At 47.9% G+C, this 20,340-nt stretch overlaps 2 protein-coding genes across 2 annotated transcripts; one reads left to right on the top strand and one right to left on the bottom strand.

The window, feature by feature from the left end:
• Positions 1-4,273: 4,273 nt before the first annotated feature.
• asb2b (ankyrin repeat and SOCS box containing 2b) lies at positions 4,274-14,955 on the top strand. Its single transcript, XM_084097310.1, has 8 exons — positions 4,274-4,477; positions 7,231-7,367; positions 7,848-8,003; positions 9,490-9,735; positions 10,735-10,906; positions 12,896-13,373; positions 13,831-13,984; positions 14,281-14,955. Exons 1-8 carry the CDS (start codon positions 4,365-4,367, stop codon positions 14,415-14,417), a joined length of 1,593 nt encoding a protein of 530 aa, XP_083953436.1. The 5' UTR covers positions 4,274-4,364; the 3' UTR covers positions 14,418-14,955.
• Positions 14,956-14,999: 44 nt separating this feature from the next.
• LOC311072347 (protein FAM181A-like) lies at positions 15,000-16,219 on the bottom strand. Its single transcript, XM_084097311.1, has one exon. The coding sequence runs from the start codon at positions 16,069-16,071 to the stop codon at positions 15,457-15,459; it is 615 nt and encodes a 204-aa protein (XP_083953437.1). The 5' UTR covers positions 16,072-16,219; the 3' UTR covers positions 15,000-15,456.
• Between the last annotated feature and the right edge of the window lie 4,121 nt (positions 16,220-20,340).

Raw genomic sequence — 20,340 nt, 5'->3', positions numbered from 1 at the left:
TTTATTTGCTTCACACAAAATAAAACACTCCTCGCTATTTCAAGGACGTTTAAATTCAAAGTTGTGACTTTTATTTCACGAGTAAAGCTTCAAGATAATCAGAAGTGAGAACTGTGTCAGTGTGTGAGAACATGAAGGAATATCTGTGTCTTTCACAGGAGTTTTACCTGTATTTTGAACGATTGGTTGAATTGTGTTGTTTTGGGGGTTACATGAATGTCCCTATTTCTGTTCATTTCTGTCTTACAGTGTGTTTTATTAGACTTTCTGACGTATTTGTTTTTGATGGTTCATCAGAGGAAATGCTCGACGTAAACACTGCAGTGTGTGTGTGTGTGTGTGTGTGTGAGTGTGTGTGAGAGAACTGAGAACTCACTTCTGCTGAATACTGTACATTTAGGCAAATTTACATATTTAAAAAAAATAGTCTTTATGTTTTTCAGTCGTCCTGTAAGATTAGTGCTATTTATATATTCTTAACAAAATTATGTATGATATTTCTCAATAAAAATAATCAAATAATAAATTTTACGGCAAGTCCAACAGATAATGTTGTTACATTTCATTGGGTCTTTAATATTCATCATACAGTGTGATGATATTAACTGTGTGAGAAACTAGACTGAGCTGTGTCGTTTTCAGTGTGTGTGTGTTGCTTGTGCTTGCGTGCGTGCGCGTGCGCGTGAGTGTGTGTGAATGTGATCAGTGACAGTGATGATAAATGTCTCGAGTGGAAGTGAAGCTGAACTGAGTGTGTGTGTGTGTGTGTGTGTGTGTGTGTGTGGAAGTGAAGCTGAACTGAGGATCGTGTCCATAAAAGGCATCAGAGCAGCAGATCTGAACATCACACATGTGAACACACTGCATGATTTTAAACACACGTGTCCATCGTTTCTTTACCATTTCCTCACTAACCCATTTGCATATTAAGCAGAAAACCGTTTTGCCTAAATATGTAACAAACAAAAAGGCTGACATGTGCAGTAACACTGCTGTCGTCATCATCTGACACGCGTGACGAGACATCAGAGAATACACACTCTAATGTGGAATGATGACAGATCCAGAATCTGAACTGGAAGTGTCAGTTCTTATGTAGTATTTTCCTTTCTTTCTCTCTTTCTCTTTCCGAGGAATCTAAACAAAAGAGCTGGGGCCTGTACCATGAAGCCGGATTAGGTGGCTAGCCAGCTATGTTTCAGCTTAGTTTCCGCCAACCCTGGGTTTTAGGTACTATGAAAGTAGCTCGGCTTTAATCGGTGTTCGTTGCCATGGTATCTTACGCTGCACGGCTAACCTGCTCCGGGGCAGGTTATGTTCTGGATTCAAGATCTCAGACCGAAGTTTGACCAATCAGCTGAGAGCAAAGAAACATATAGGCCTAGGTGACGTAACTTATTCCAAGTGTCTGTTACAATGACTTCACCTTTTCTTCCAAATCCGGTGGACATCTCAGCGCAAATTGTTTGACGAGCACTTCGTAGAGAAAGAGTTTTTAGCCAGACAAAATCCCCTTGCCTTAACTGATAGTTACTTGTATGAAAGATACAGATTTTCCGCGGAAGGAATGTCTTATCTTTGCGAACTTCTTGAGCCGCACATAAAGAATTTAACACGTCGAATTCATGCACTTACTGTACCGCAAATATTGCGTTGCATTTTTTTTTTTTTGCAAGTGGTACATTCTTGCACGGTGGCTGACGCACAGAAGCTAGGGGAAAACATATGTTTGTCGAACCATTCGCAAGGTGGTCCTCGCTCTGAAGGAGTACATGAAAAGTTTAATTAATAATGTTCCCCGGACATTTATCGACCATGTCCATAAAAGAGGGCTTTTATAAAATTGCCGGTAAGATATATTGATAGGGTGACATCACATGAACACTTTTTTTTTTCTCAAAAAGCAAATTTCACAAATGTACATGTTAAGAATTATTTTGAATCTTTTTTATTATTATTCTGATAATCTTATGATAGGATTCCCAAGTCATTGCAACATGTATGCAGTCTATTGCTCCAATCTCCACTGCTCTAGGGAACATGAGGCAGATTATGTTAATAGGAAGTCCTATCACAGCCATAATGTTCAGGTAGAGATGATGTGAATATGTGAGATGATTATTTTCTGTGAGATGAATCTTTAAATTAATAGTAACTTTAACAGATATAACAATGATCTACTAAACATTTCATCTGCAGACGACTTGTGGTCATGAACATATGATCAAGTTTGGATGCCAAATGGCCTAGCTCCAGTGCTTGTCTTACAAATTTTCCATGAGTCTGTGTTGTGTCAGCACTTTGAGGAAATCAAGTTAAATTTGGTACAGTACAAAACACCGTTAATTTGAACTGAGCTAGAAAAACCTACACAATAACCCCATCATGACCCTCAGACAGGGCCACAGCACTGCTTCAATGTGGCCCTCAGTAAAACCAGAGTGAAGATAGAGATGACCTTTGGCATCCTAAAGGCACATTTCAACTGTGTTCAGCGCTTCAGAGTCATCAGAGCGGGCATCACAGATAGTGGCTGCATGGGCCACACCAGTAGAAAGGAGCGAGAAACACCACAAAACCAGCTTCTCCCCGATGAAACTGACCCGATCACACTTGACCACCCAGCTGGTGCAGATGTAGATGCAATCACCATACAATATTACACTTAATAAAAGCACATTGAAACTGCAGATAGGTCTCAAACTGTTTTATTGGTTTTGTTGGATGGGAGGGAGAAAGAGAGCAAGAGAAAGTTGCATTAATAAATATTCATACTAAAGTGTTACTTGGTTAAATAAGTTTATATATATATATATATATATATATATATATATATATATATATATATATATATATATATATATATATATATATATATATATATACTGAGATCAGTTTTATCCAGTTGTTTGATTTTGTTTGGAGCCTCCTCAGCTCACAGTCAGCTCCTTTAGTGTGCAGTCTAGTTCAAGTCTCCTTTAGTGTGCAGTCTAGACTCCTTTTGTACAGGGCCCTGACCGAGTCTGTTTCCACCTGAATAATTCCACCACAAACATGATCATTACAAGTTTTCTGGAGGCTCATCAAAATCACAAAAAGTTCCTTGACTTCCTACAAACACAGGACTGACTGTAATTTATGTCAAGGGTTTTAAATCCTTACACATTTCTTCTGAAGCCCATTGAGGTAGAGGCCTCCGTTTCTGGGGCAGGTTGTGAAAAATCCTACAATAAAAGAGATGTGTAAGGGCCAGTCCCTTTTTTATGCCACACATTCAAATGTTTGCCATAATAAAAAGCCCAGTGCATTCACATCAGCAACTGTCTGAGAACACACAGACAGATTGTACAGCACCTGTAATCCCATCCATAATCGTCCATCCCTTATTGCCTACTCAGAGCAAACTCCTCCGCCACAGTGTATTCTGGTTTTCTGAATTTAATTCTTTATTTCTGTTTGCTGCAAACAAGTGTTTGTGATAAAATGTTCACAAATGTAATAAAAGGTTGTGGTAAATACTCACCACTTTGAATTATATTTTTATATTTTGTCTTTATCTGCTGCCAAGAACATTTGGAGTTGGGGTTGCATCTAAAAATCTAAAAATCAATGAATATTAATCTTTCTTAGTACGTACATGCACATTTTTTATATATTATAAAAATAGGCTATAGGCTATATTACACATAGGCTACACATACATATATACATACATAATTTTACATAAATGTAGAACGTATTTGTTTAACTTACGCATTAACAATCAGCAATCTTTCTCCAACAGTCTTGTCTTGCTTTGGCAGCAGAGAACGTATTGTTTCAAGCTTGAAATACATATTTAAATTCATCGTAATTCTGAATGAATATCTCTTGCTCCTCCGCGGAAAAATATATCGCTCTCGCTCTACCCGCGATTGGTTGTTCAGTGTCGACGTCACTCTTTTATGTGCACGCGCGCGTGGAGTAATCATAGCTTAAGGATCAAAGCCTGAGTTGACAGAGAAAGTTGATGAGCTGCATCATGGTACCAATAAAGCCTGATTGCATCGGTTTGGTTTTGTCAACTCAAAACTAATCCTGTAACTCCGAGTTTGTTCAGCTACCTTCATGGTACAGGCCCATGATGTGATCTGAACATAAACACGTTTTCCTCGTTTCTCAGTAATCCACTGTAAGCGCTGCTATTATCACACTATCTGAGCTGGTGGAGTGGACAGACAAATAAGGTAAACTCCAGTCCTCACGTGTCAAGACGAACTAAAATTAACCCAGTGAACGAACAGCTGAGCGCTGAAAACACACACACACTCGCGCGCGCGCGCCTTTGTCTGTCCACGCGCGCTGTGTGACAATAACACGACACGATGACACGATTCACTTATGCCGAATATATCTCCTTATTTCGAACAAATGACACAAAACGAAACTCATCGCCACAGAAAACCTCATCATCTGAGAGAGACATCGAGCCGACAGAGTGAGTCCTTCAGTGTGTGTGTGTGTGTGTTTACTGTGGCAGTTTATTCATCAACAGAACAGCTCAAATGGTTCAGTTTAGTTTATAGTATCAGAATATGGCAGGTGTGTGACAGTTTTCTTCCTGCATGACCTTCAGCTGTCACTTTAAATCGGGTGTTTTGTGACAGCTCAAATCTCACCGTGTTCTGTGTTGATGTTCTGGAGACGGGGCTAGTTGTCACACTCAGTGTTTCTCAGTATGTGTTGAGTTTTAAATGTCTCTTTAGACACATTCGCATCGAGACCGCTATAGAGTGATCTGTGCACGGGGTAAGCTGTGACACTGGAACCTGCCATTCAAATCCATATTACGGGTTTTATGGCCACATGTGAACAGTAAAACGACTAGGAAATACATTTAATGAAACATGCTTAATTGTATAGTCTTAATGGATGTCTGTGTGCGTTTATTTTATTTTGTAGAAAAAATAGGATTATACTGTAAATCTAGCCTGGAGGACAGAACTCAATAAAATATTTCAGTTTAAGAGATTTCTAAAAGAAACACTGCTGGAGAAAACAAGCATTTATGAGACTGAGTCCCTGTGACGACTAGCCCCGTCTCTGAGCCCCTGTGACGACTAGCCCCGTCTCTGAGCCCCTGTGACGACTAGCCCCGTCTCTGAGTCCCTGTGACGACTAGCCCCGTCTGTGAGCCCCTGTGACGACTAGCCCCGTCTGTGAGCCCCTGTGACGACTAGCCCCGGCCTCTGAGCCCCTGACTAGCCCCGTCTCTGAGCCCCTGTGACGACTAGCCCCGTCTGTGAGCCCCTGTGACGACTAGCCCCGTCTCTGAGTCCCTGTGACGTCTCTGAGCCCCTGTGACGACTAGCCCCGTCTGTGAGCCCCTGTGACGACTAGCCCCGGCCTCTGAGCCCCTGACTAGCCCCGTCTCTGAGCCCCTGTGATGACTAGCCCCGTCTGTGAGCCCCTGTGACGACTAGCCCCGGCCTCTGAGCCCCTGTGACGACTAGCCCCGGCTCTGAGCCCCTGTGACGACTAGCCCCGTCTGTGAGCCCCTGTGACGACTAGCCCCGTCTGTGAGCCCCTGTGACGACTAGCCCCGTCTGTGAGCCCCTGTGACGACTAGCCCCGTCTGTGAGCCCCTGTGACGACTAGCCCCGGCCTCTGAGCCCCTGTGACGACTAGCCCCGTCTGTGAGCCCCTGTGACGACTAGCCCCGGCCTCTGAGCCCCTGTGACGACTAGCCCCGTCTGTGAGCCCCTGTGACGACTAGCCCCGGCCTCTGAGCCCCTGTGACGACTAGCCCCGGCTCTGAGCCCCTGTGACGACTAGCCCCGTCTCTGAGCCCCTGTGATGACTAGCCCGTCTCTGAGCCCCTGTGACGACTATCCCCGTCTGTGAGCCCCTGTGACGACTAGCCCCGTCTGTGAGTCCCTGTGACGACTAGCCCGTCTCTGAGCCCCTGTGACGACTAGCCCCGTCTGTGAGCCCCTGTGACGACTAGCCCGTCTCTGAGCCCCTGTGACGACTAGCCCCGTCTGTGAGCCCCTGTGACGACTAGCCCCGTCTGTGAGTCCCTGTGACGACTAGCCCCGGCCTCTGAGCCCCTGTGATGACTAGCCCCGTCTGTGAGCCCCTGTGACGACTAGCCCCGTCTCTGAGCCCCTGTGACGACTAGCCCCGTCTCTGAGTCCCTGTGACGTCTGTGAGCCCCTGTGACGACTAGCCCCGTCTGTGAGCCCCTGTGACGACTAGCCCCGTCTGTGAGTCCCTGTGACGACTAGCCCCGGCCTCTGAGCCCCTGTGATGACTAGTCCCGGCTCTGAGCCCCTGTGACGACTAGCCCCGGCTCTGAGCCCCTGTGACGACTAGCCCCGGCCTCTGAGCCCCTGTGATGACTAGCCCCGGCCTCTGAGCCCCTGTGACGACTAGCCCCGTCTGTGAGCCCCTGTGATGACTAGTCCCGGCTCTGAGCCCCTGTGACGACTAGCCCCGGCTCTGAGCCCCTGTGATGACTAGCCCCGGCTCTGAGCCCCTGTGATGACTAGCCCGTCTCTGAGCCCCTGTGACGACTAGCCCCGTCTGTGAGCCCCTGTGACGACTAGCCCCGTCTGTGAGTCCCTGTGACGACTAGCCCCGGCCTCTGAGCCCCTGTGATGACTAGTCCCGGCTCTGAGCCCCTGTGACGACTAGCCCCGGCTCTGAGCCCCTGTGACGACTAGCCCCGGCCTCTGAGCCCCTGTGATGACTAGCCCCGGCCTCTGAGCCCCTGTGACGACTAGCCCCGTCTGTGAGCCCCTGTGATGACTAGTCCCGGCTCTGAGCCCCTGTGACGACTAGCCCCGGCTCTGAGCCCCTGTGATGACTAGCCCCGGCTCTGAGCCCCTGTGATGACTAGCCCGTCTCTGAGCCCCTGTGACGACTAGCCCCGTCTGTGAGCCCCTGTGACGACTAGCCCCGTCTGTGAGTCCCTGTGACGACTAGCCCCGGCCTCTGAGCCCCTGTGATGACTAGTCCCGGCTCTGAGCCCCTGTGACGACTAGCCCCGGCTCTGAGCCCCTGTGACGACTAGCCCCGGCTCTGAGCCCCTGTGATGACTAGCCCCGGCTCTGAGCCCCTGTGACGACTAGCCCCGGCTCTGAGCCCCTGTGACGACTAGCCCCGGCTCTGAGCCCCTGTGACGACTAGCCCCGGCTCTGAGCCCCTGTGATGACTAGCCCTGGTCAGTGATGATCTGTTCTCTCTCAGGCTGATCTGTGCGGTGCGGAGAGGAGATGTGCAGCAAGTGAGGGCACTAGCATCAGTGTGTGACGCTGACGACTGGACGGCACTGCATGAAGCCGCTCACTGCGGACAGACACTCTGTGTTCAAGCGCTGCTGAAAGGTAAATCACTGTCTCACACACACTTGAGTTCTAAATCACTGTCTCTCACACACTTGAGTTCTAAATCACTGTCTCTCACACACTTGAGTTCTAAATCACTGTCTCACACACTCTTGAGTTCTAAATCACTGTCTCACACACACTTGAGTTCTAAATCACTGTCTCACACACACTTGAGTTCTAAATCACTGTCTCACACACTCTTGAGTTCTAAATCACTGTCTCTCACACACTTGAGTTCTAAATCACTGTCTCTCACACACTTGAAGTGCCACAGGCTGTTTCTCTCTAACCTTTCTGAGGAATTTCCAGAAAACAAACCCATGTGCTTGTTGAACAGGTTGAGCCGCTCTAGTGTTGTGTTTTACTGTGCTAGTCATTGGTCATCTACAGCAGACCTGATGCGTGTGCTGATTAATTATGTGTGTGTGTGTGTGTGTGTGTGTGTGTGTGTGTGTGTGTGTGTGTGTGTGCGTGCAGCTCGAGGCGTGTGTGTGGACAAGCGCACGCTTCAGGAACAGACGGCTCTGATGATCGCGGTTCACGGACGACACCTGAACTGTGTGAGGATTCTTCTGGAAGCAGGAGCCGACCCTGATATCAGCAACAAGAACAAAGAGACGCCACTTTATAAAGGTGTGTTCATTGGGTCATTCAGGTCAGTCAGGTCGTTCAGGGGTCAGTCAGGTCATTCAGGGGTCATTCAGGTCATTCAGGGGTCATACAGGTCGTTCAGGTCTTTCGGGTCATTCAGGTCATTTTATCAGTATGTCTGCATTCCTGTGGGATTCATTTCTCACAGGAAATCGCTTCCTTTCCCCTCTTCCTTTCCTCATTTTCTTTCCTCTCTTCATTTGCTCTCATTCTTTACTCACTTCTTTTCCTGTTCCTTTCCTCAATTTCATTCCTTGCTTCCTCTTCTCTCTTCCTCTTCTCTCTTCCTTTTTTCTCTTCCTTTAGTTTTCTTTTCTTGTTTACGTTCCTCTTTATTTCATCAGAAAATTTTTTTCAACATTAAGTGTAACTGGAACATACTGAACTTAAAAAACAATTAATTTCAGAGCAACAGTGCCCTCCACTGGAGTAAACGTGTGTGTATGTTTCTCCCCATGTGTAGCGTGCGAGCAGGAGTGTGTCGGTATGGAGTAAACGTGTGTGTATGTTTCTCCTCATGTGCAGCGTGCGAGCAGGAGTGTGTCGGTATGGAGTAAACATTTGTGTATGTTTCTCCCCATGTGTAGCGTGCGAGCAGGAGTGTGTCGGTATGGAGTAAACGTGTGTGTGTGTGTGTGTTTCTCCTCATGTGCAGCATGCGAGCAGGAGTGTGTCGGTATGGAGTAAACGTGTGTGTGTGTGTGTTTCTCCTCATGTGCAGCATGCGAGCAGGAGTGTGTCGGTATGGAGTAAACGTGTGTGTGTGTGTGTTTCTCCTCATGTGCAGCGTGCGAGCAGGAGTGTGTCGGTATGGAGTAAACGTGTGTGTGTGTGTGTTTCTCCTCATGTGCAGCGTGCGAGCAGGAGTGTGTCGGTATGGAGTAAACGTGTGTGTGTGTGTGTTTCTCCTCATGTGCAGCGTGCGAGCAGGAGTGTGTCGGTATGGAGTAAACGTGTGTGTATGTTTCTCCTCATGTGCAGCGTGCGAGCAGGAGTGTGTCGGTATGGAGTAAAGGTGTGTGTATGTTTCTCATGTGCAGCGTGCGAGCAGGAGTGTGTCGGTATGGAGTAAAGGTGTGTGTATGTTTCTCATGTGCAGCGTGTGAGCAGGAGTGTGTCGGTATGGAGTAAAGGTGTGTGTGTGTTTCTCCTCATGTGCAACGTGTGAGCAGGATTGTGTCGGTATGGAGTAAAGGTGTGTGTGTGTTTCTCCTCATGTGCAGCGTGTGAGCAGGATTGTGTCGGTATGGAGTAAAGGTGTGTGTGTGTTTCTCCTCATGTGCAGCGTGTGAGCAGGAGTGTGTTGGTATGGAGTAAAGGTGTGTGTGTGTTTCTCCTCATGTGCAGCGTGTGAGCAGGATTGTGTCGGTATGGAGTAAAGGTGTGTGTGTGTTTCTCCTCATGTGCAGCGTGTGAGCAGGAGTGTGTTGGTATGGAGTAAAGGTGTGTGTATGTTTCTCATGTGCAGCGTGTGAGCAGGAGTGTGTCGGTATGGTGGAGCTGCTGCTAGCGCATGGAGCGTCAGTGAATCAGCGCTGTCGGCGAGGTTGGACGGCACTGCATGAAGCCGCGAGACGGAACAACATCGCACTCTGCCAGACGCTCATGCAGGCCAGAGCCGCCGTAGACGCCCGTAACGCTGACGACGTCACACCTGCCATCGAAGCCGCGCGACACGGACGGACAGAAGCGCTTGCGTACCTGATCCGGAACGGTACTGAATGCTTTTGGATTCTCTCAAAAAATCCAATGACTTTAAAATCATATGTTAATGAGAATAGTAGTTTAAGCAATAGGCTTGACTTTGGTGTCATGTGACTGTTCTTAAAAACTTTAGAAGCACAAATTCCATGTTTTCTGTAGCAAGACCTATTCGAAATATTATTAAAAAAATTCTAACATAAAATTAACTTAAGTTTAAAACAAACCTAAGCAAAGTTTTAAACCCTAAACAAACAAACCCTAAATCTATAAAATTGTGATTTCAGTCTGTCAGAGGTCTCGACCTTCCCCACTGCATTTAACTATTAAAATCATACAACATCTTAATCTTGACAATTTACTGAAATAATTTTCATTGTGAAAAACACTAAAAACACAATATTTAGCTGTATATGTAGCTTGATTGCACTTGTCAATCCAACTCTTCTTATTTTAAGACAAATAGACAAATAAGACAAATCAAACTCGTATTTTTCTTTAATGTAAGGTAATTGTACATTTATCAATAACATAGATGTTTAAATGAACTAACCCTTACTTAATTACAGCTTAATATAGGCTAAATATTCACAATACTTGTTGGTGTGTCCCAAAAATGACAAACCCAATAAAAATAAACAGCTCATATAATATTTAATTTGACAAAGAAGTTTAAGATTATTTTTGAGTATTTTGTACGCTCTTCATATAAAGCGAAATTTTGTATGCTGCAAACATTTACTAAATCACAAAATACTCAGTCATGAGTGTCATTTCTTCAGATATGAGGATTTACTCTCTGATCATCTGTGAATATACCTGTTCTTAAAATTAATATTTTACCGTGACATGAATAAACGAATGAATATGATAGATTCAGAATTACCACAAACTAATAACAGGACAGGCCAGTACAGCAGCAGATATAAATCCCAGAACAGGACATCGTTTGTGTTCATAGGACATGTATTTCCCGATGATAAAGGATGGCTTGTGTGTTTTGTCCTGCCAGGTGCCAGCGTGAACCTCCAGACGTGTGATGGAAACACGGCTTTAACGGAAGCCTGCAGACACGGTCACGGGGAAACCGTCAAGCTTCTGCTCCAGCATCACGCCGACGCCAACAAACCCTGCAGTGCCGGCCTTCTGCCACTGCACATCGCCAGCCAGCACGGGCACGAGGAGTGAGTCTGATCACACACCACACCTGCTCCTGGAGATCTGACACACACACACCTGATCTTCATCAGCTGCTCCAGGTGTGTGTGGTCACGGCTGCGGAACTCTGCAGATCTCCGGGAACAGGACTGGGATCAGCAGCTGCGTGTGACGCGTGACGGTGGCTCGACAGCTGACACAAACACCACGTGCTCACTGTCACTCAGCTCTGCTTTCAAAACCCTTCACATCATTTGGTGTTTCCGGCTCAAAGATTGCTTATATATCTCTCGTTATGCTATATTATCATCATCAAATATTGGATTAAATCGTTTGATCAGCTTGTTCTTGACTGACTCTGAGGGAACGCTGAGGGAACGCTGAGGGAACGCTTCACATGATGACGTCTTGAAGCACATGTGAAATCAGTCCAATGGTGCGGCAGAACGTTAGAGGCGAGTGACGTCACGAACCAGGACACTATATATCACTATATATATATAATATTTATATATATAAATGTCATGGCGAGCAAGCAGCAGTTTAGGATGTGTGTGCACCCCTGCCCGCGTTATTTAACGGGTGGGGACACACATGTTTTGTGTAGCTTGTTTGGGTGAGGAGCTTGAGGGTGCTAGCTGTGAGCAGTGTGATGTGCTTCCTCTGTGACGTTCTTCCGCGTATGGCGGCCTCCAAGGCCCTTATGACAGGAGTTGCTCTCCAAGATGTCTGTGATGCGGCAGGGTGGTCCTCACCGCAGGGTCCCAGGTGCTCTCGTCCTAGCGCTGCTCCTCACGATTCCACACTGGACAGACACTTCTCGCTATGGTGGCGTTTGCTCAGTGTCACTCGACGCAGCGTGAGTTCCCTTGAAAAGGGCCGCCTCACTTACGACTGTAACCCCGGTTCCCTGAAGAGGGAACGAGTCGCTGCGTCTCCATGCCAAATCTCCAATGTGCCTGTCAGCGACGACTTCAGACTTTACGAAGCTAGCGCTGCTTTGTTTGGGCAGCTTTATAGTGTCCTGGTTCGTGACGTCACCCGCCTCACGTTCCGCCGCACCATTGGACTGATTTCACATGTGCTTCAAGACGTCATCACGTGAAGCGTTCCCTCAGCGTTCCCTCAGCGTTCCCTCAGCGTTCCCTCAGCGTTCCCTCAGCGTTCCCTCAGTGTTCCCTCAGCGTTCCCTCAGCGTCAGTCGACGCAGCGTCTCGTTCCCTCTTCAGGGAACCGAAAAAAGAATAGTAGGCTAAATCGTGCAATCGCACAATTTATAAATCGAGGGAACATATTAGTAAATCGTCCGCGCGATTGTTATTATATATATATTTTTTTCTTGCATGTAATGTGCGGGGCTCCGTAGATCTGAGCTCAAGATTATTCACATAAAAAAACAGGTGCATCATGAGCAAAACACCGGTGTATCATATTTTTCACAACTCGCAGTTTTACTCTGAGATTTCCCCATGGTGATCACACTGTGTCTGTGCTGTTCTTACGGCACGCCTGAGAAATCTACTGCACGTCTCCGATGGACCCGAGTTTTCCCTAAAATCGGACAGGAGGAGCTCTAGGAAAGGAATCGATCCAACACGCACCCTAAAGATTTATTCTGAGGCTCTAGGACTGACTCCAGTCCCCACAGAACAGATTCGGTCCCTGACCTCGAGTTTCACATCAGACTCACGACTCTGTCACAGACTCGGGTCATCAACATGCTTTCATCTCTCAATTTCACAATTAACATTTCAGAGTCAGAAAACCAGTTGATCAAAAGATTGAATCTAATATGTGGCAATAACACAGAGTTACACACAGTTTTTTGTAGGCTGGTCATTTTTGACTGCAAACACAAGTGTAACGAGGTGGGAAAAAATTATCAATTTGGGAGGTTGTGATCAAAATCTGCATGTTTTAGTCCAATTTGATAACATCAACTAGCATTTTCAACAGTGTCTTGATTGAAAGAATGATTGTTTGATGTATTAAGGTGTTCCTCGTGTTTCCCACAGGATAGTTTCCCTGTTGCTGCCGCTCAGCAGCCGTGTGCGGTTACGGGAGAGTGGCGTCTCTCCGCTCCATCTGTCCGCGGAGCACAACCAGCTGAACACCCTGCGCGTGCTGATCCGCTCGGGCTGTGACGTGAACATCCGGCGCTCCTCCGGCTGCGGCTCGGCTCTGCTCGGGGCCGTCTCCGCCGGGAACACGCAGGCGGCCGCGGAGCTGCTGAGTGCCGGAGCCGACCCTGACGCGGAGCCGGTGCTGCTGCTAGCGGCGGAGCGGGGGTGTGTGGAGAGCGTAGCGCTGCTGCTGGAGCACGGGGCCCGTGTGGAGGCCCTCCCCGCGCTGCTCACACACACACACACCCTCAGCGTCCTGCGCTGTCTGCTGGAGCACGGCTGCGACGCCCGGCTCTGCTTCACACCACACACACACACCCCCCCGCGGGAGGAGCACGCCGGCCGGAGCCGCTCGGAGCCCGGGCTACAGGTGACGCCAGTGAACGGGGTGATAGCTGGGCAGTGATCTGAGGAATGAGGCTTTCACTGCAGAAACTCTGCAGCAGTGATTCTCTGGCCTGCCATGATCATGAATTTGGTGTTGAATATTAACTGTCATACAGATAATTATGTAAAAAAGTGCTGCACGGGGTGTAAAAATCTGTATCCCGATGTTCTTTGGATGTAGGGAAAATGCGACTCATAAAAACATATCAAGCCCAGGCAATCGAGAGTCAAACCAAACATTATTCAGACACCAGATATAATTTGTGATATTGTTTCACTAGTGTGTTCAGGACACTATAGTTGATTTATGTGAGGAGAGCAAAATAAAGTAAACTGTGACATATTATAGCCAAAAACTCTTCATACAGTGACTACCAGTAACATTTCTAAATGTTGTTTTGTTGTTTAATAAATGTTGTGTGTTGTGTGTTGTGTGCCAGTTCTGCTCCTGGATCTCGTCGCCCCGCTGGAGCCGGTCCGCCGCTGAGGTCGTGGATCTGCTGCTGGAGTGTGTGGGGAACGTTCAGCTGTGCTCCAGAACCACGGCTCTGCTCCGGGACGCTCCCGAGTGGCCCAGCATCCGCGACAGAACATGTGAGTCTTCATGATCGGCTTTAGGAACCGCAACACATTTGCCAGTCAAATGAAGGACACACATGCTGCTTTATGTCTGTTTCCCCTGATCGGGAGGAACCGTTCAACCACAGCGGCTTTATGATATAAAGTCTGTTTGTCTTTCATGCTTTCCTTTGTTTCATACATAGAAGAAAACTTCAGTTAGGAATGATTATTTTCAGTTGTGTTTGTTGATTTTGAGACTTTCATACACACAGGTCAGTTACAGTGTGAGGATGATGAGTGTGTGTGTGTGTGTGTGTGTGTGTTTGCAGCATCCCCTCGGCCCCTGATGCACCTGTGCCGGCTGAGGGTCCGAGAGCAGCTGGGGACCCGGAGACTGAGGTCCATCGACTCGCTGCCGCTGCCGGGGCCTGTGCTGCGGTACCTGAGCTCCAGAACCGGCTCCTGAGATCAGAACCGGCTCCGGCTCCGGCTCCAACACCTGAGCTCCAGAACCGTCTCCAGAGCTCCAGAACAGGCTCCGGCTCCGGCTCCAACACCTGAGCTCTAGAACAAGCTCCTGAGATCCAGAACCAGCTCCTGAGATCCAGAACCGGCTCCAGAGCTCCAGAACCAGCCCCTGAGATCCAGAACCAGCTCCTGAGATCCAGAACCGGCTCCTGAGATCCAGAACCGGCTCCAACACCTGAGCTCCAGAACCGGCTCCTGAGCTCCAGAACCGGCTCCAACACAACACAGAAACAAATCATTTATTCTGCAAATGTTTTTCTGCTGGACATTTAAACACAGGTGCTGTGAGATTACTTCTATTGTGAACTGAGTGTTTTGTCTTCAGGCTGCTATTTATACATTTTAATTTATTTATACATTCTTGAATTTTTTAAAAGTTTGTGTGTGTTTGATACACAGTTTCATGTATTTTGATGATCTAGAAACACAGAGTATGACACTGGCGATTGCAGAATAAAGGCTCTCCTTCTCCCCTGTGTGGTTTGAGTGTGTCAGTAATGAGCAGACAGGGTAAAGCAGTCGATTACCAGTTTTAATGAGCTAATTCAGCACAAGACCTGGATTATGACCAGGCTTAATTAGTGTGACACAACAACATCTCAACTAAAAGATCATAATAAATACTGATCTATCTCTACACCACAGTGAAATCATGCTGTTTCAGGGAAGTGAATCTGGAACAGAGAACGATTGTTAAATGAAAACTCATTCTACATAAAGTCTCCTGATGATGCGTGTAAACTAATGCAATGCTGTGATCATATCTGGATGTCCTCGCAATCCAACTTTACAAAAGCCAATAAAATAATCACCGCACGCGTGTGTTATTCCTGCTACATCTGTACTTTAAGTGCTCAAAGGCGCGTGATCATAAGCATTGCATGTGCAGCACGTGTCAGGACTGGGTTAAAACAGAAGAGCTGAAGAAGGTTAGTAGTCCAGTAGTGGTCCAGTAGTGGTCCTGTGGTCCTCTAGCACTAGATGAAGCCGAACACGCTGAAGATGGAGGAGGAGATCGCGGGCTTCGTGGGAATCGGCTTGATCACCACATGTGCGTTACCGTGGAGTCCGTCGATGAAGCCGCGCGCCTCCACAGTTCTGTTCCTGAGAGGCGCGTCCGCGTGCAGCGCGTGACACTGAAGAGGGCAGCACGCGCACATGCACGCGCACGGCGCGCTCCTCCTCGGCGGCTCCGCGTGCGGGTGATTATTATTATTATCGCGAATCATCTTCCTTTTCTCTGCGTGAGATCTGACGCTCGCAGGGCCGCTCGCGCTGTTCCTCAGGAGGTGCTGGAGACGCGCGCGGGTGCCCGGGGTGCGCGGTTCCTGCCAGAAGGACGCCGGGAGCTGGCGCGCGCGCATGGGCACGTGACCCGCGGGGTTCGGGCTCGGGTCCGGCGCGTTCGGCCGGGCGCGCGCGCGCGGGTCTGCGGGCCTGTGCGTGAAGCGCTTGAGCTGTTTCTGCAGGTATTTGCGGTGGTCCACGGAGCGTCTGCAGGGCGCGGATCTGTCCAGCGCCGCCTTGATGTCGCTCGACGCCAGATTCACGAAGTTCAGGAGCGTCTTAACCTCGCTGTCAGCGTTGGCCATCGCACGCGTTCACCCGGAGCGTTCAAACCTCCGCGCTCAGGCCCGCGCATCTGCTCTCCCGTTCCCGGGTAATGCGCACAGAAGCTCGAGAAGGGACGCTCTCTATAACACTCACTGAAGCTCAATGCCTATAGACTCGGTGTATCACTGCTCCCTGAGCCAATCAGAGCCCGCACTCTCCTCACAATGAGCTCGAGAGCCCGGTGTCGGATTCTTTACCTCCTCAAATAGTTGTCATGGAAATCCCTCAGGAAAATAGCCCGCAGACGCGATGTTTCTCCGTAGAAACGGTCACCGGTTCCCCTCGGGCACAATGCGTTTGTAAAGGGCCGGTGAAGCGCCACGCTCCTGTTCCCCATCCCGATCCCAGTCTGATCCCGCATAACCATGGGAAGCGGCTCGAGCGCTCAGGAATCTTGTCTCTCTGTTTGCCCCCTCAATCCAGACACACAAAAGCTGAATTACTCATTCAAACCCGCGGGACAAAGCCGGAGGAGCCGGAGAGCACTCTCGCGTTTGTAGTCAAACATTCGGAGACTTAAATCGAGTCGTCATGAAAGAGAAAGAGTGGGACAAAGCCCATAGAATGGCCATCAGCAAACATTTCCCTGTGTCATATTAGTGTGTCTCCATGGCAGCTTCTGGCCCGGGGACAATAGCACGAGTTTACACACTCGAGGACTGTCACCCTGCCAACCGAGACCGGGACAATCCCGAGGGGAGAGAGGAGAGAGACTTTTTTTTACTTTAAGATCACTTTATTTACAAAAACATTAAAGATATAAAAAAATGTGTAAAAAAAATAAGAATAAAAATAATGGAAAAAAGCAGCTGAAAGGAGCGCAATGAAAAAAAAAGAAGAAAAAAAACAGTCTCAAGACGTGAAAAGGCATCTTAGAAACGTCAACACTCCTTTCTAAAATAAATAAAGGTTATAAAACGGATCGTTCCGGTCCTTGATTCTGATTGGTTGAGCCGCGTTGAAGCCATTATAAATGACTTGACAAACACACCTGTGAGCGCATTACACTAGTGCTACTTACTCCACACACACACACACACACACACACACACACCTGTGAGCGCATTACACTAGTGCTACTTACTCCACACACACACACACACACACACACACACACCTGTGAGCGCATTACACTAGTGCTACTTACTCCACACACACACACACACACACACACCTGTGAGTGCATTACACTAGTGTTACTTACTCCACACACACACACACACACACACACACACCTGTGAGCGCATTACACTAGTGCTACTTACTCCACACACACACACACCCACACACACACCCACACACACACACACACACACACACACACCTGTGAGCGCATTACACTAGTGCTACTTACTCCACACACACACAGACACACACACACACACACCTGTGAGCGCATTACACTAGTGTTACTTACTCCACACACACACACACACACACACACACACACACACACCTGTGAGCGCATTACACTAGTGCTACTTACTCCACACACACACACACACACACACACACACACACACACACACACACACACACACACACACCTGTGAGCGCATTACACTAGTGCTACTTACTCCACACACACACACACACACACACCTGTGAGCGCATTACACTAGTGTTACTTACTCCACACACACACACACACACACACACACACACACACACACCTGTGAGCGCATTACACTAGTGCTACTTACTCCACACACACACACACACACACACACACACCTGTGAGCACATTACACTAGTGCTACTTACTCCACACACACACACACACACACACACACACACACACCTGTGAGCGCATTACACTAGTGCTACTTACTCCACACACACACACACACACACACCTGTGAGCGCATTACACTAGTGTTACTTACTCCACACACACACACACACACACACACACACACACACACACCTGTGAGCGCATTACACTAGTGCTACTTACTCCACACACACACACACACACACACACACACACACCTGTGAGCACATTACACTAGTGCTACTTACTCCACACACACACACACACACACACACACCTGTGAGTGCATTACACTAGTGTTACTTACTCCACACACACACACACACACACACACCTGTGAGCGCATTACACTAGTGCTACTTACTCCACACACACACACACACACACACACACACACACACACACACACACACACCTGTGAGCACATTACACTAGTGCTACTTACTCCACACACACACACACACACACACACACACCTGTGAGCGCATTACACTAGTGCTACTTACTCCACACACACACACACACACACACACACACACCTGTGAGCGCATTACACTAGTGTTACTTACTCCACACACACACACACACACACACCTGTGAGCGCATTACACTAGTGCTACTTACTCCACACACACACACACACACACACACACACACCTGTGAGCGCATTACACTAGTGCTACTTACTCCACACACACACACACACACACACCTGTGAGCGCATTACACTAGTGTTACTTACTCCACACACACACACACACACACACACACACACACCTGTGAGCGCATTACACTAGTGCTACTTACTCCACACACACACACACACACACACACCTGTGAGCACATTACACTAGTGCTACTTACTCCACACACACACACACACACCTGTGAGCACATTACACTAGTGCTACTTACTCCACACACACACACACACACACACCTGTGAGTGCATTACACTAGTGTTACTTACTCCACACACACACACACACACACACACACCTGTGAGCGCATTACACTAGTGCTACTTACTCCACACACACACACACACACACACACACACACACACACACACACACACACACACACCTGTGAGCACATTACACTAGTGCTACTTACTCCACACACACACACACACACACACCTGTGAGCGCATTACACTAGTGCTACTTACTCCACACACACACACACACACACACACACACACCTGTGAGCGCATTACACTAGTGTTACTTACTCCACACACACACACACACACACACACCTGTGAGCGCATTACACTAGTGCTACTTACTCCACACACACACACACACACACACACACACACACACACCTGTGAGCGCATTACACTAGTGCTACTTACTCCACACACACACACACACACACACCTGTGAGCGCATTACACTAGTGTTACTTACTCCACACACACACACACACACACACACACACCTGTGAGCGCATTACACTAGTGCTACTTACTCCACACACACACACACACACACACCTGTGAGCACATTACACTAGTGCTACTTACTCCACACACACACACATACACACACACACACACACACCTGTGAGCGCATTACACTAGTGCTACTTACTCCACACACACACACACACACACACACACACACACCTGTGAGCGCATTACACTAGTGTTACTTACTCCACACACACACACACACACACACACACACACACACACACACACCTGTGAGTGCATTACACTAGTGCTACTTACTCCACACACACACACACACACACACACACACACCTGTGAGCGCATTACACTAGTGTTACTTACTCCACACACACACACACACACACACACACACCTGTGAGCGCATTACACTAGTGCTACTTACTCCACACACACACACACACACACACACACACACCTGTGAGCACATTACACTAGTGCTACTTACTCCACACACACACACACACACACACACACACACACACCTGTGAGCGCATTACACTAGTGCTACTTACTCCACACACACACACACACACACACACACACCTGTGAGCGCATTACACTAGTGTTACTTACTCCACACACACACACACACACACACACACACACACACACACACACACACACACACACCTGTGAGCGCATTACACTAGTGCTACTTACTCCACACACACACACACACACACCTGTGAGCACATTACACTAGTGTTACTTACTCCACACACACACACACACACACACACACACACACACACACACACCTGTGAGCGCATTACACTAGTGCTACTTACTCCACACACACACACACACACACACACACACCTGTGAGCGCATTACACTAGTGCTACTTACTACACACACACCTGTGAGCACATTACACTAGTGTTACTTACTCCACACACACACACACACACACACACACACACACACACACACCTGTGAGCGCATTACACTAGTGCTACTTACTCCACACACACACACACACACACACACACA

This window comes from Abramis brama, assembly GCF_963993115.1.
Source record: "Abramis brama genome assembly, chromosome: 21".
Taxonomy (NCBI): Eukaryota; Metazoa; Chordata; class Actinopteri; order Cypriniformes; family Leuciscidae; genus Abramis; species Abramis brama.
This window is presented reverse-complemented; position numbering and strand designations above follow the sequence as displayed.